Below are 15130 nucleotides of genomic sequence, written 5' to 3'. Positions count from 1 at the left end.
TTTGTTTCAATTTCATTCTTGTCCCTCTAAAGGGCTGTGATATAATCCAGACAGAATAGCTGTGGGAGAAAAGCCTCTTGGCAACCTCACAGAACAGTGCTGAGCAGTTTTAAGCAGGCATTTGAACAAAGTAGAGGGTCTGTACTAGTAGTTTATTTACTAAGTTTGCATGAAGTGGAGCATCCTCTGCTATTCTGTGCAAATTCAGGAATTCTTCTGATGCACAGCTCCTGCAGAAAGGAGCACAGCTAATACTTCTTGAGGAAGTTGTGCTTGGCTTACCTGCTTCATGTCACCCTGCTAAAGTTGCTTGTGAAAGCAGGTTTTCCAGAACTGGCATTGTGGGCCTCCATTCCCTAAAGATGAGGTTTATTTTCCCTGTGCTGACTTAAACCTAAGCAGAATTCTGGCTCTTTTGAAGGTTGTCTGCAAGAATACCTAGGAAGCCAGTTAAAACTTCTTGTCTAGAGGAGTGGGAAAGGAAATGTGTACCAGAGTGTTTTGATGTGGTTTTACAGCAAAGCCCCCTGTATTTTGCTCTAAGCTAGATATATAGCATGCTACATGGTCCTCTCAATAGCTGTAGCTTCATGTTGCCAGGAAAGGAGGATTTGAATAAAGGAATTTAATGCAATCATTGCAGAAACCCCTCTGCTTTTTAAATTTGTTAGACTTCCCACATTCTCAGTTTTCATTGTGTTGCAAGCTGTATCATTTATGACTGTGTGCCCAAGTCATCAGGTGAAGCTGGAAGCACCTTGTGTAGTATTCCTGCAATTATGAGAGCTTTGGCCTTCTAGGAAGAAAGAATAAACACTCAATCTGATGTTTATAGTAAAATGATCAACAGTAAAATCATACAGAATGAGCACTTGTAGAATATTTGTCTTAACTTTCACATGCATAACCTGTAGAAGTAAAGTGGACAATTTATAGTACAAAGTTGTTCTATGCTTTTTGTATACACAGGAGTATAACACTGCATAGGTTTGTACTTGGTTACGTTTCGAAGCCTGTCTTAATTGAAGGGCTAGAAACTTAACTCTAAAAATAAAATCAGAAGCATTAATACTGGAGCACAAACCTGAGATAAAAAAATAACTGCTTTCTTAGTAGTTGCTTGGCTGTTACATACTCTGATGATGTCCACCCATGTGCATACTGAAAATAGAGTAGAGAGAAAAGTTTGGCGTAATTAGCAGCTGTGAAGGCAACTGATATTAAGCATAGCCTGAGTACGATAAGTCATTAGAATAATTGTCCTTTTTTATCAGTAATGGTACTTTTTTCTAGAAAAGAAATTTAATTTCCTTATTTTTTCCTTGGTAGATACCTGTTGTTGGAGAAGGCACCGAAACATCTTGCTGACCGTACACACATTTTTAGCAGTTTCTTCTATAAGTGCCTGACCAGGACAGAAAAAAACTCTGAGGGGGATCTCAAAGTTTCGTAAGTTCATTTTAGATGCGATTATGACCAGAAATAATGGTGCCACATGGAAGTTCTGCATCACCTCCTAATTAGCACATAAAATAGTAATCAATATTCTCCAAAGGATTAGTGGTTAAATGTTGTAAATAACAATTTAAGCATACTGCTTTTTTTCACTAAAATCTACATGTGGGTCATACTGAATATGAATGAAAATGTTATCACCTTTCCTCAACTTTATCTGAACCTTCAGACAATTATTTATGTACTTTGAACTTTTTAATATAAACTCAAGGTTTTGCAAGGCATGCATCATTTTAAGAAATTACATTCTAAAACTATTTTTCAATTTACCACATTTTTATTTTACATAGTGGTAATAAATTATTGTCCACATTTTTAGTAAGAAAATTTTCTTACCAAGTTTACACGTTTGTTTTTTAATACATGAGCACACTGGAATTGGAGAGTTTCACAAAGAGGTATCATTAACAGCTCTAGAACCCTGTATAACTTTGTGTTCCCAGCTAAGACTGTATAAAGGGTAGGACCATCCCTAGCACACTTTCTATTCCTTCTCAACACTGATGTTTGAGAGTGGAGCTTGCCTTGCCATTTCACTTTACAGTGATGATCTGCCAGCAACTTTTATTCTGTTTTCATCATTCAGCTTATTGAAGTTTTTTTCTGTTTCTCTCTGAAGTGATTTTTCTGCTGTTATCCATGAAGTCCCCAGGTTTTTCATTCTGCTGGCAAACAAGGCCACCTGCACAAAGAGGTGTGCCATCTTGTTTGTGTTACAGTCACTGCTGGGTAAAAGCTATGTTAAAGGGAAAAAAACATCAACTTCTGTAATATTCTCAAAGATGTCTCAAAAATTCAAGGAGCTGTGCTTGAGAGAATGTTTTCCATCATTTTACTGTCTTCTGACCCTGAATGTTCTGAGGTGGAGGCAACATTATCCATGTTAAGAATGCTGTTGTGTCTTGATCTGATTCCTTTTTACAAGGCTGGACTGTCCATAACCTTCTTGAGGAACTGGAATGGCACTCTTAATTCCTCATATTTCAAGGACTGTAGCTGCTCTGGATCAGGAGATAGCTTTTGAAAGTCTAGTGTTGTGTTTGGGCTTAGATACTTACCTGGTGATTACAGGTAGTTTGGGGTTTATTTGTTTGTTTCTGTGGGTTTTTTTGGATAAATGGATAGTGGAAAATTGGGCTCCGTACTCTTGTAACTGAAGTTAATATCAATTGATATAGCTACTTACCTTAAAGACCCTTTGCTTCCCTTTCTTCCCACTGCTTAGGCAGTAGACTGATAAAGCTCCTTCTATAGGTGCTTTCCCAGGTTGCAAACACGCCTTCCCTTTTTGAAGTTCCCAGTGCTTTTAGAGTCATGTAGCAGAGGAAGTTTGCAGTCATCACTTAATGTTGGTCCATGCAGAGTCCCACAGTAGCCTGTTTTTCCATTCCTCGCTCCTTTTCTCCCGTTCCTCCTACACTGATGTTATGTTTCTTGACCACAGATCAGGATGGAATCAGAATGGTAATAGGGATGTCTCCTGAGTAGAGTGAATTTTGCTTTCAGATCATATTGGAACAAAGTTCTGTGAACCATTGGTTTCTATTTCAAATTGTGCAAACTAAGAAAGTTGAAAATCTAAATTTAGATTTCTTAAATTTTTCTTATTCTTGTAGTATTCTGTCCTCATATTTTGTCTGTAGGACTGGTAATGAAATTCGCTCCAGCATTTAAAGCTCAGGACTGGAGGGAATCTGTCTCAGTTCTGGCTTTGCTACAGTTGTGTTGCATGACCCTGTGCAAGGCATTTAGCTTTTTCCTTCAAAAGATAAAGTTGTTCAGACAGGTCTTCAAAAGTGGTATTGTGAAGTTTAATTCATGGATGTTTGTAAATTGCTGTAGATCTGTTTTTACACTGGCTGGTGTTTAGGTGATATTTTTGCATTTAGTATAGTAAATAATAATTACTGGATAAAAAACTGCAAGAAATCCTTTCAAATGTGTGCATGATTTTTTTCCAGAAGAGTTTAGGATGGCTCAGAAATGGTTCGTTAGTCACTTGGGCATAATGATGTCCTGATTTATTTTTTCTCTGTGGGGAAATTTCAAGAGTGAATGAAAAACCTATTGAGGAACTGGAAGGATGTAGGAGTACTAATCACTGTACCTTGCTTTAACTAAAAAGAACAAATCCAAACAACAATTGTCATTTGGTTTCTGCAGAGCAGCACAGAGAAGACACAGAAGAGTAAGAACGTGGACTCGTCATATAAACATCTTCAGTAAAGATTATATCTTTGTGCCTGTGAATGAGGAGTAAGTCTATGTGTTTTAGACACCTTTTCTGATATTTAAAGATATAAACATTTGAATGTTGTGGTGATATCTGTAACCTTGGATCATTGGAAATGAACACATTAGATTTTCAGGAAGTAACAGGTGTGGAATGAGTAATTTTGAAGTCTCTTCAAAAGTTAAACTTTTTATTTAGTTGTCTTCAGAAAACTTTGCGTCTTTTTTTGGTTTACTGAAAATTGCTTTTATGTATTTTTCAAAATAATTTGTGTGCCATTATGATGACTTCGGTGCACTTAAGTAATATTTCTATAAAGAAATCACAGCAACTGACAGTATTAATGGATCAGGAGTAGTACTTACATGGTCTGTGCCTTGGGCTGGTTGAATAACTGACCTGCACATGGAAACTCCAGTAAAACTGAATAGTCATTGAGAGTTACATATGCAAAACAGCTGTAGAAAGAGATGAGGCCAGAGGCATGCCATACCTTCAGCTATATTTAAATCTGGGATCACCATCACAGATTATTTTATTTTATAATTTTTTTTTTTTTTTTTTTTTTTTTTTACAGCGTGGAATGGGTGGTGAGACACTGATACATTTCTGTGGTGGGTTTGTTGGGTTGTTTTTAAAGGAATTGATACTTTTGCTGTTATGCCACAATGCAAAGTGAAAAATGAATGAGAGGGTTAGTATGAGATGCCATGAAGAAACATGGGAATGGTGGTTATGTGCCACAGAACAGTTGTCTGTGAGCTCTCGATGTTATAAAAACTTTTCATATCCTTTTCAGAACCAAATGTTACGTAGTTTTGACGTTTTTCCCCCCCCTCTCCCCGCTGCTGGGCAGGTCTCATTGGTACATTGCAGTTGTCTGTTTTCCTTGGTTAGAAGAAGCTATGTATGAGGACTGTCCCCATCAGAACTCATTATATCACCAGCCTCAAGAGTCTCCACTTTGGTCAGAGAGTGAGAACACTAGACCTGGTTCAGTGTTGGCCTTTCCTGGCAACTGTAAGGATGAAGAAGAAATGGATGCTAACAGCAGTTTATTCTCAAAAGGTAGGTAATCTAGAAGAAAATTATGGCACGCCATGTTCAGTTTTAATAGTGTCATAATACTTGAAGGAGGGATATGATGTCTTAAAAAGTACCTTTCACATCAAGATTGATGTAATATGTTTTTATATTACTGTGCATGGCAAGGACTGCACTGCATTCTTGTCTGCAACTCTGGAAAATACTGGAGGGGACATGTAAAATCAGTGACTCAAATCCCATCATGAGTGGAGAGTTCTTGGATTTCAGTAGGAATTTTATCAGGATTGAAGGCCCTCAGTAACTCTGCTATTTGAACATTCAGAAGGGAAGCAAATATACTTCAGTATCATATACTAATAATGATCAATTTGAAAATGAAAATATTTCAGTTAGGAAATACTTTCTTAAGACTTGTTAATTTGTTCTTTTGTAGAAGGTGGCAGTGAAATTGCTGCTTCTGCTTCAGTCCTGGATTCATGTCTTTCTAAAGTAAGTGCCTTTTTGTACTGACAGAGGGAACACGTATTACTCTGTTTGAAGGCTCTGAGACTTGACCAAGTGATTTTGCATCATCTTTGTTGCAGCAGCTGCTGATGTTTGTGTAGCCTGCAGCATGTGCAAGGCACTTTGAATTAGCCTAAAGTCCTCCTTTGCCAACCTATGTTGTCTATGCTGTGCTTTCATGTTTTCAAAAAAATATTTGTCTGTTTCTCCCTTTCTGAAATGGGAGCGCCTCTGGCTTTACCTTTAAATCTGTGAAGACATTTGAGTTCATAATTGCTTTAGGGTTTTTTTAAGGTTACTTTTATTTTCTCTTCTCGCAGATTTCCCTAAGTAATTCCAAAAGGCAGATTTGTAAAAGGTATGTTTCTGTTTTCATACTAATATTATGTCATTATATTAAGAAATTCTGCAGTAATTCAGTTATTTGTTATAAAGCCACAGCTGTAGGGACTTGTCCATTTTTTCCATGTTTGTTCAGATATTGATGCTCTTGTTAAGCTGTAATCAAACAAAAATTAGCTTCAGTAGTGTTGGTAATGAAAGACTACAATAATTTGTTTGGTTTTGTTGTGTACAGGCCTTGTATACTCATCTTAGATTCTTTGAAAGCTGGTTCCGTGCAGAAAACAGTTCAGGTTTTAAGAGAGTAAGTAACTACAGTTTCTGTTTATTAGCAAGAGATTCTGCTGGTCATATTTCTGTGTTCAAAATACTTTTCTCTATAAAGGTGTATGTTTCTAATACTAAAGGAAAACCCATAAAGAGTCATGACGAAGAAAATTGCAGTAGCAATACAGAGGCTTGTGTGAAAAGCCTGTCTTTGTTCTGCAGCCCACATGTATTGCATAAATTGTAAAGTGGATGGTCTTTTTGAAACTGGAAAAAAGTTAATTAGAGGGTGTTTTGGTTTTTTTTATCCCCTCCAATTCAGTAATGGAGGGTGTTTTTAAGGGTACAAAACCAGATTCTTAAAATTAATAGCTTGAAATTTAAATGTTTAATTTTCCAAAGGGCTGATCTTAATTTTTTTTTTTGATGGAGCTTACAGAATTACAGTGGTAAATCCTCTCCTATCTGTGTGCAAAAAAGTAGAAACTAGACTGAAGCTGTCTAAAAGCTTGATGTGTCAGTATAGTTATAGTAATAGTATAGTATAGTAATATTAGTATTATTTTGAAAAGTTAGAGTAAAAATATATTCAGTCTTCTGTGTGGTAAGTATGTTAGTGTTGGAAGAACATCTTCAAACTGTCACTATTTTTACACATTCTCAATGACTTTAACATCTATCACCAACTTTTTATTGCTAATATTAAATATTTGAAGCTAAACAGAATTGTTCTTTTTGATCTCTGTTGTATTGTTCTGTGTTGTAAAAATCAGACCCTTATGCTTTCAATCCCATCTTCAAAATCTGTGGCCAGTTCAGTGAGTTGCTACTGAAGCACAAGAACAATGGAAAAACCTGATAACAAATAAGTCATAATCATTAAAGAAGTGATCCCTTAAGGTTTTTAACAAGTCTTTATATACCTTGTACTTCACTGAAAGGAACAGAAATCTGTAAACCAAATAGTACCTTGTAAAAGTAAATTCTTCAAAATACTATGTGAGGGTTAGATGAGAATCTGAAACTTTTGTGAAACCATCTCTTCCCTAGGTAGAAAGGCCTCCTCACCATGTGTGTCTTGGGAGGAAGAATGAAATAGCAATTTTTATTTATTTTTTAAATCTCTATAGGATGTATAGTACTCTATGCTTTGAGCTACTGTGGGGGTTGAAATTCCAGAGAGGCTCGTTTCTTGGAGTTCAGAGAGATGTCATGAAAGTCAGAAAAAAAAGAGGTGATCTATGGAATTGTGAGATCAGGGAAGTTTGGGAAGCCCACCTCTTATTCCTTCAATTTGCAGTTACACCCTGAAAGCAGAAGTTTAAGGAAACCAGTGCAGGGGTTCCATGACCTCTTCTTTCCTTGGGTTCATTTTTGTTGTGTTTTGGGCAGTGGTCAGGCTCGAACAAATTAATTATAAAGTCATAGATTCTTGCAGTTTCTAGGGAAGGTGCCTCATTGAACCGTCTTCATCTTTGAATTACTTCATGTTTGCCTTCTTTTCACAGTTGCCGTTTTTCTCAAAAGCTGTTGGGTGGTTTATATCCATTTTTATTCTCAGAATTGAAAGGACTTGGGGCTTTTAGAAATCAAACGCAAGGTGTGACTTTAGGGAATAAAAATTATATACATTGTCAGACCCTGTGTTTGATTTTCACAAGCTCTGAGCCTTCGCAACTCTGACTAAAGTCAGCAGAAAAGTATAGGTAACTGTTGCCTTTGAAAGTCAGACCCTTATACTTTCAATCCCATCTTCAAAATCAGTGGCCAGCCCAGAATGTGGGGTCAGTGAGTAGCTACTGAAGCACAAGAACAATAGAAAAGCCTGATAACAAGTAAGTCATAACCATTAAAGAAGTGATCCCTTAAGGTTTTTAATAAGTCTTTATATACTTCTACACTAGTAGGTTGCAAGGATTATATTGGTGGAGTTGTAACTGAAGTTGTTTGTAAGGTGAATTCTAAGTTTTAGGTTAAAAAAACACTGCTGGCCTCTTAGGATAAAGGCAGGAAAAATCTGTGTGATAGCCAGGAAAGATTACTTGAGTGCTTCCTTTGGTTAAGGTTTGAAAATGTCCTGGTATCCTAATAGCTTGAAGAAACTCAGCACAAATAACTTTTTAAATAACGTCATGCATCTTTCTGCTTTGTATATTGCATATCATGTGGTAGAGATGCCTCTGAGCGTGATAGAATATTGGGCAGTGGAAATTGTGTTGTTTAACAGATCATGTGAAAGAAATTGGTTAAAGCTATTTTAGCCTTTTGGCCAGCTCCAGAACTATGTTTAGTAGTATCCCAAAATGCATTGAGCTTGGGAGTTATTTCTCAAGTATCTAATTTATTTGCTTTCTTTTGTAGGTACCTTGAAGTGGAATGGGAAGCTAAACGAAAAACTCATCGAGAATTCAATAAATCAACAATGACTGACCTGTGTCCCAGAGTGCCTAAACAAGATAACAGCAGTGATTGTGGGGTCTATTTGCTGCAATATGTGGAAAGCTTCTTCCAGGTACAAATGGGAACTACCTTCCCCTTTCCCCAAAATCACCTTAAACCCCAAAACACTGTTTCTGAGGGAAATAGCCAGACACAAAAGCCTGTGATATTCAGCCTCAAAAGTGTCAAAGCCATTTGAAAAAGAGGAGATAAAACCCATTCTTCAAGTAGTGTCAGGGGTCTTTGTATCTGGAGCACAGACAGTCTCTCATCTGTGTTTGTTCGCAGACATTTCTGACCTTGTAATTTAATGTTGCTTTTATATTGACACATTCAATATCTCTAACTATTCAGACGTACTTAGTTTACACATTTCTGTCCTCAGATGTTACAGAGGTATCTTTTCTGCGTGTCTCTTCTTGTAGCCTCTAAAACTTTGGTCAGCCTGTGCATTGGTCTTTCAGGGGCTCTGCAGGCAGCAGCTTCTGCAGAGAGAGGGAGGGGAAATCCTTGACAGGAAATGCCCAGAGCTAAGGGAGCCTCTCTTTCCTGTTCAGCACATATGTTTAAACACTTGCAAATGCTGGGCCTCGGGCACTGTCTTCTAGGGTGTCCCAACTCTTCCTACTCCTGATCAGTGCAGTGGCCTATTGCTCTGTCCTTTGAATGTCTCTGCTTGTTTGATGCTTATACGTGCTGTCCATGTTCTCTCTGAGAGTCCTGTGCATGGAAAGTCTTGGGGCCTTAGGCAGTGGACAGATTTTTCTTCTGTAGTAGAACAGATTGCCATTCTAAAGGGTGCACTAATGCACATAGTATAGGGAATAAATGTGAGGAATCTGTGTGCTGTTGCAGGGCTATGATCTTGTTGAGATCCCAGGAACGTGGTGGGATAGCTCGCATGACCGGAGTGCTGTGATGGATGGATACAGGGTCTTTAGGAAGGACAGCCTGGGCAGACGACAAGGTAGAGTTGCCCTTGATGTGAGAGAGCATCTGGAATGCATGGGGCTCTGTCTAGGGCTCGATGAGGAGCCAACTGAGAGTGTATGGGCAGTGGTTAAAGAACAGACTAACACAAGTGACGTAGTAGTGGGCATCTGCTGTTGGCTATCTGATCAGGAAGAACAAGAGGCCTTCTACAGACAGCTACAAGCAGCCTCATGTTCACCTACCCTGGTCCCTGTGGGGGAGTGTAACTGCCCTGACATCTGCTGGAGGGACAACACAGAAGGACGTAAGCAATCAGGACGTTCCTGGAGAGCATTGATGACAGCTTCCTGACCCAAGTGATGGAGGAGCCAGTGAGGAAAGGTGTTCTGCTAGACCGCATACTCACAAGCAAGGAAGGTCTGGTTGGGGGTGTAAAGGTCAAAGGCAGTCTTGGCTGCAGTGACCATAAGATTGTACAGTTCAGGATCATGAAAGGGAGGAGCAGGGCAAAAAGCGAGATCACAAGCCTGAATTTTGGCCTCTTCAGGGATCTTCTTGGAAGAGTTCCATGGGATAAGGCCCTGGTGGAAGGAGGGGTCCAAGAAGCCTGGTTGATATTCAAGGAACACCACCTCCAAGCTAAAGAACAGTTCATCCAAGCAAGCAGGAAGTAAGGCAAAGATGCCAGGAGGCCTGCATGGATAGAGGAGCAGCTCCTGGCAAAACTCAGACATGAAAGGAAGTATACAGAAGACAGAAGCAGGGACAAGTAACCTAGGAGGAATATAGAGACACTGTCCAAGCATACAGAAACATCATTTGGAAGGCCAAACCCAACTGGAGTTTAATCTGGTGAGGGATGTCAAAGGCAACAAGGAAGGCTTCTATAATTTCGTAAGCAGCAAAAGGAAGACTAGGGAAGATGTGGACTGATTGCTGAATGCTCTGGGGCCCTGATGACAGAGACATGGAAAAGGCTGAGCTTCTGAATGCCTTCTTCATCTCAATCTTTACTGACAAGATTGGCTTTCAGGAGTCCTGGGCCCCAGAGACAGGAGAAAAGGAAGGAAGAGGGAAAAGGAAAAGCAAGGAAGACATACCCCTGCTGGAAGAGGATCAGGCTACAGAATGCTTAAAACTGGACATTCATAAATCTGTGGGCCCTAGTGAGATGCTCCCATGAGTGTTGAGGGAGCTGGCTGATATCATTGTGAGACCACTCTTGATGATCTTTGAGCGGTCGTGCCAATCGGGAGAGGACTGGAGGAAAGCAAGTCTCATGCCTATCTTTAGAAAAGGCGGGAAGGAGGACCTGGGGAGTGACAAGCTGGTCAGCCTCAACTTGATCCCTGGGAACATGATGAAGCAACTAATCCTGGAAACCATTCCCAGACATGTGAAGGACAGGAAGGGGATTGAGAGTAGTCAGCATGGATTCACAAAGGCGGGAGGGAGTCATGCTTGACCAACCTGATAACCTTCTATGATGAAATGACTGGCCTGGTAGATGAGGGGAGAGCAGTGAATATTGTCTACTTGGTTTTCAGCAACGCCTTTGACACTGTCTCCCGTAAGATCCTTACGGAGAAGCTGGTGGAGTATGGGCTGGATGAGCAGACAGTGAATTGAATTGAAAACTGGCTGACTGGATGGGTCCTGAGGGGGGGTTCAGAGGCAAGTAGTCTAGTTGGCAGCCAGTAACTAGCAGCGTACCCCAGGATTCAATACTGGCTCCAGTTCTGTTTAACATCTTCATTAATGATCTCGGTGTTGGGACAGAGTGTACCCTCAGCAAGTTCACAGATGACACAAAAATGGGAGGAGTGGTTGATACCAGAGGGTCATGCTGCCATCCAGAGGGACCTCAAGACACTGGAGAACGGGCTGACAGGAACCTCCTGAACTCCAATAAGAAGTGTAGAGTCCTACGCCCAGGGAGTAACAACTTCAGGCACCAGTATATGCTGGGTGTCACCCAGCTGGAAAGAAGCTTTGCTGAAAATGACCTAAGGGTCCTGGTGGACACCAAGTTGAACAAGTGCCAGCAGTGTGGCCTTGCAGTGAAGAAGGCTAATGGTATGCTGGTCTGTGTTGGGAGGACTGTTGCCAGCAGTTCGAGGGAGGTGATCCTTCCCCTTCCCCTCTCCTCAGTACTGTGTTCAATTCTGGTCTCCTCAGTACGAGAGAGAGTTGGTGCTGTTGGAGCAAGTCCAGCAGTGTCACAAGGATGATTAAGGTACTGGAGCATCTCTCTTGTGAGGAAAGTTTGAGAAAGCTCAGACTGAGGAAGCTTCGCTCGGTGGGGATCCTATCAATGTGTACAAATACCTAAAGGGAGGGTGCAAAATGGACAGAGCCCTCTCTTTTCAGAGGTGCCCAGTGACAGGACAAGAGGCAGTAGGTGCAAACCAAAACACAGGAGGTTCCCTCTGAACATAAGGAAATGCCTTTTTTTTTTTTTTTTTACTACTGTGAGGGTGGCCAAATGCTAGTACAGTTTGGCCAGAGAGTTTGTGGAGTGTCCTTCCTTGGAGATGTTCAAAAGCTGTCTGGACGTGGTCCCGGCAACTGGCTCTAGGTGGCCCTACTTGAGCAGGGGGGTTGGACCAGATGACCTCCAGAAGTTCCTTCAGTCGTCAAACATTCTGTGATTCTGTGGTAGACAGGTTGCGCTCTTGTGTAGGTGGAAAATGAAATTCTTTACCAATGTTGTTGAACTGCCCATTCTCTTAACACTGGGGTCATGTTCTGCTTGTAGAAGCAAGGCCAGCACATGGTGGTTGTAATTTGTCCTGAACATACCAGGGCTCACAGACCACAAATCATGATGTGTTTTTCACTTTGCTTTTTCAATTTATTATATACTGCTTTATTCAAAGGAAGGAGAAGGTGAAATATATGCATGGCAAAAGAATGAAGAGGGAAAGGGGAAAAAAATTGGCTTTGGCAAATCAGATGTGGATATGTGGTCTTACTGCCAAAGCTGCCGGCATCTCTCAGCCATTTCAATTTGCTATCTTCTTTTGTTCTGAATTCTCCCCTTCTCATGTCCTGCTAAAACTGCTAGCAGTGTTCTTGCTTTTTCGTTGTCTTCTATCAGACTGACCAGCTCATGACATAAACACACATGCCTGAAGCAACAAAACCTCAGCATGCTTAACTGCTATATACTTGATCCTTCCCTGTAGTGTGACTGTACCTGTGTGTTTTGTGACCAAAGTGCGTCTGTCCCTTGGTAGATATCAAGAGTATGACTAATTGTATCAGAACTCATGGAATCTGCCTTGAATATGTGTTTGTATTGATGTATCTTTAAGAGAAGTGATGGTAACCTGTTTGGTGTTTACCATGAGTAGCTTGTGGGTATGTATATACGTGATGACCATAGCAGAACTGGAATTTGACTTTGAAGCCTGTCACTGTCTCATGGAAACTTGTTTGTGCTTCCTTGATCTCAACAGTAATGGAAGGGTTTGAAACTCTTTTTGAAGGTTACTTTAGGAAATTCATGTTGTCAATGTTCTTTTTTCTATTACCAGAATCCCATAGTTAACTTTGAACAGCCACTGCATCTGGAGAATTGGTTCCCTCGTCAGGTGATCAGAACCAAAAGAGAAGAAATTCGAGACCTGATCTTGCAACTGCACTTTCAACAGCATAGTGGCAGCAGCAGCTAATAGATCTAATAAATGAGACCTGGCAAAGAACACTGCTGTATAAAGTAACTGGAACTCTGCCTAGCAGCATTTGGGCTCTTTCTGCCTTGCAAGGAAGAAAAAAAAAAACACCAAAAAACAACCAACAAAAAACCCCACAAGAAGTATTTTGTTTGTTCAGTTTGTATTTATTCAAAGAACTTTTTTTTCATTTGGGTTGTGTAGTCATAGAATGCAGTTGTGGGGAGGAAAGGAGAAGGTTGTAGATAAAGTGTAAATATGTAAGTTAAAGTTAATACATATGGATCGCTAATGGATTCTTTACTTGGAATATGAAAGCTGCGTACAGGTATGTGCCACAGGGATATAAAAATATTTGGAGCCTGTTCTTTACAATTCTACGTAAACACAGATGATCACGTAGGAGTCATGCCTGAAACAGGATTTTGACCCTATACTATGTCTCTTGATTTTGCAGCTCATACAGATAGAATGAATACTATGTATTGTTTTAATTTAAGATCTAATATTGACTCTCTTTAGAGATGTATTTTTTGTTTTGTTTCTGATTATATACAGAAGTAGTCTGCATGTGTCAGAAAATTCTGCCAAGTTTTGAGGCTACTGAGTTTTGATTTCTTTAATTTTTTTCCCCTCCCTAGCATTTTCATCATAAAATTTATTTCCACGAGTGGAAGACATTTGCTTGAGAGTGACCATTGAAATCCTTTAAAGTCAAGAGTGGATATTTTTAAAGTATTTTCTGTGATTTTTTTTTTTCTTACCAGATTTTAGAAGAAATCTTGCTGTCAAAGTACATGCCAATACAATACATGTAGACAGTAGATTTTGAATCCTATTTGCCTTATTTTTGGGAGTTATTCCTGTGAATCTTACGGCATCACTTGCATTAGAAAAGCAAGCAGGTTGTGTCTCAACAACCTCAAAAGTTTGAGGTGTTTTACTGAAAAATAAGGCCATTTTAATTCAAAAAGGTCATTATGTTATATATAATATGTCTTTAAGATATGTAATTTGCATATAAGACAAACAGGATTTATACTTTGCTTAGGAGAATTGAGTAAAGATGCCTGAATTTGAGTGTATGAACTCAGACTTGATTTGATAAACAAGCACAAGTCTATCGTTGTCTTAGTATGTATTTATGTAGTTTTTCCTCAAACAGTGATCACATAAAACTTTAATAACATTTTAACATGTGCAGACTTTTTTTCTGTACTTACTGCACAATAGAAGGTGACTGTTTTAAGAGGATGCTTTCTCCTGGTCCCCACCGTAAGTAAACTTAAGTGTCATCCCACCCTTCAGAAGGGACCATGTGTCAGATAACCACCAAAACCACCTGTGTCATAAACATATCTACAAAACCAGAGCCTTTAAAGCTGGAACTAGGCTAGAGAGTTTAAATAAAAACTTAGGGCAACCTAAAGATGCGAACATTTTAATGTCATTGCAGAATTCTCAGGGCCCCTTCCCTCAGGACAACTCTGAAACCTAGCATTTGGAAAGTCCAGTTATTACTTCAGGTTCTGTACAGTCATTAAAAAAAAAAAAAAGAACCCACCATTGTTTCTCAAACCAGGAAGCATTCTTTCTGGAGAAGGGAGGCAATTTTAAAACAAAATAATTCGCTGTAACACAGTTACCTTCTGTATAGCTGTGAGCAGCCTAGTACAATTACTGTATGTTTTTTTTCTCTTTTGTTGCTACTTTAATTCTGTAGTTTGTCACTACCCCCTCGCCATCTGTCCCCCTCATCCCAGAGATTTTGTGGCTTTCTTCACCTAAATCACATCATCAGCATTACTTACAGGGATAATCTCTGTATTTATTGTAAGACAGATGAAAGCTAAAATGTGGAAATATGTGCCCTTTCTCTACACCTTTTTAAGTGATGAATATTTTCAGTGTTCCCTTATGAAAAATAGCTTGGTCTTTTTCTTATGGTAAAGATAGTTTTTATCATAAAGTAATTTGTTCTTTTTTTTAGATTGGTTTATAGATATTTAAAAGCAAAAGTTATGTATAAACTTTTCTAAATTGGTTTTATAAGGTTAAAGGATTGCCTTTGTAGAATTGTTAGACATGTGCTATGAGAATGCCAATACATTTGATATTAAAATTATCTCCAGAAGTTGCTGAATGTGATTGTTACCATTCTTTTCCCAGCTGT

The 15130-nt window shown here is 39.3% G+C and overlaps 1 protein-coding gene across 6 annotated transcripts in view; it reads left to right on the top strand.

Annotated features, from left to right (window-relative positions):
• The window catches only part of SENP7 (SUMO specific peptidase 7), a 49519-nt gene extending 34428 nt beyond the window's left edge, over positions 1 to 15091 (top strand). For all 6 annotated transcript variants that reach the window (XM_074811252.1, XM_074811231.1, XM_074811242.1 and 3 more), the window contains 8 exons: positions 1330 to 1449; positions 3679 to 3771; positions 4605 to 4816; positions 5229 to 5284; positions 5620 to 5657; positions 5877 to 5945; positions 8270 to 8420; positions 12820 to 15091. In XM_074811252.1, the coding sequence (XP_074667353.1) occupies positions 1330 to 1449; positions 3679 to 3771; positions 4605 to 4816; positions 5229 to 5284; positions 5620 to 5657; positions 5877 to 5945; positions 8270 to 8420; positions 12820 to 12957 (877 nt within the window). In that variant the 3' untranslated portion in view covers positions 12958 to 15091. The remainder of the gene's footprint in view (positions 1 to 1329; positions 1450 to 3678; positions 3772 to 4604; positions 4817 to 5228; positions 5285 to 5619; positions 5658 to 5876; positions 5946 to 8269; positions 8421 to 12819) is intronic.
• Positions 15092 to 15130: the final 39 nt, after the last annotated feature.

The sequence above is a fragment of the Strix aluco genome, chromosome 2, assembly GCF_031877795.1.
Source record: "Strix aluco isolate bStrAlu1 chromosome 2, bStrAlu1.hap1, whole genome shotgun sequence".
NCBI lineage: Eukaryota > Metazoa > Chordata > Aves > Strigiformes > Strigidae > Strix > Strix aluco.
This window is presented reverse-complemented; position numbering and strand designations above follow the sequence as displayed.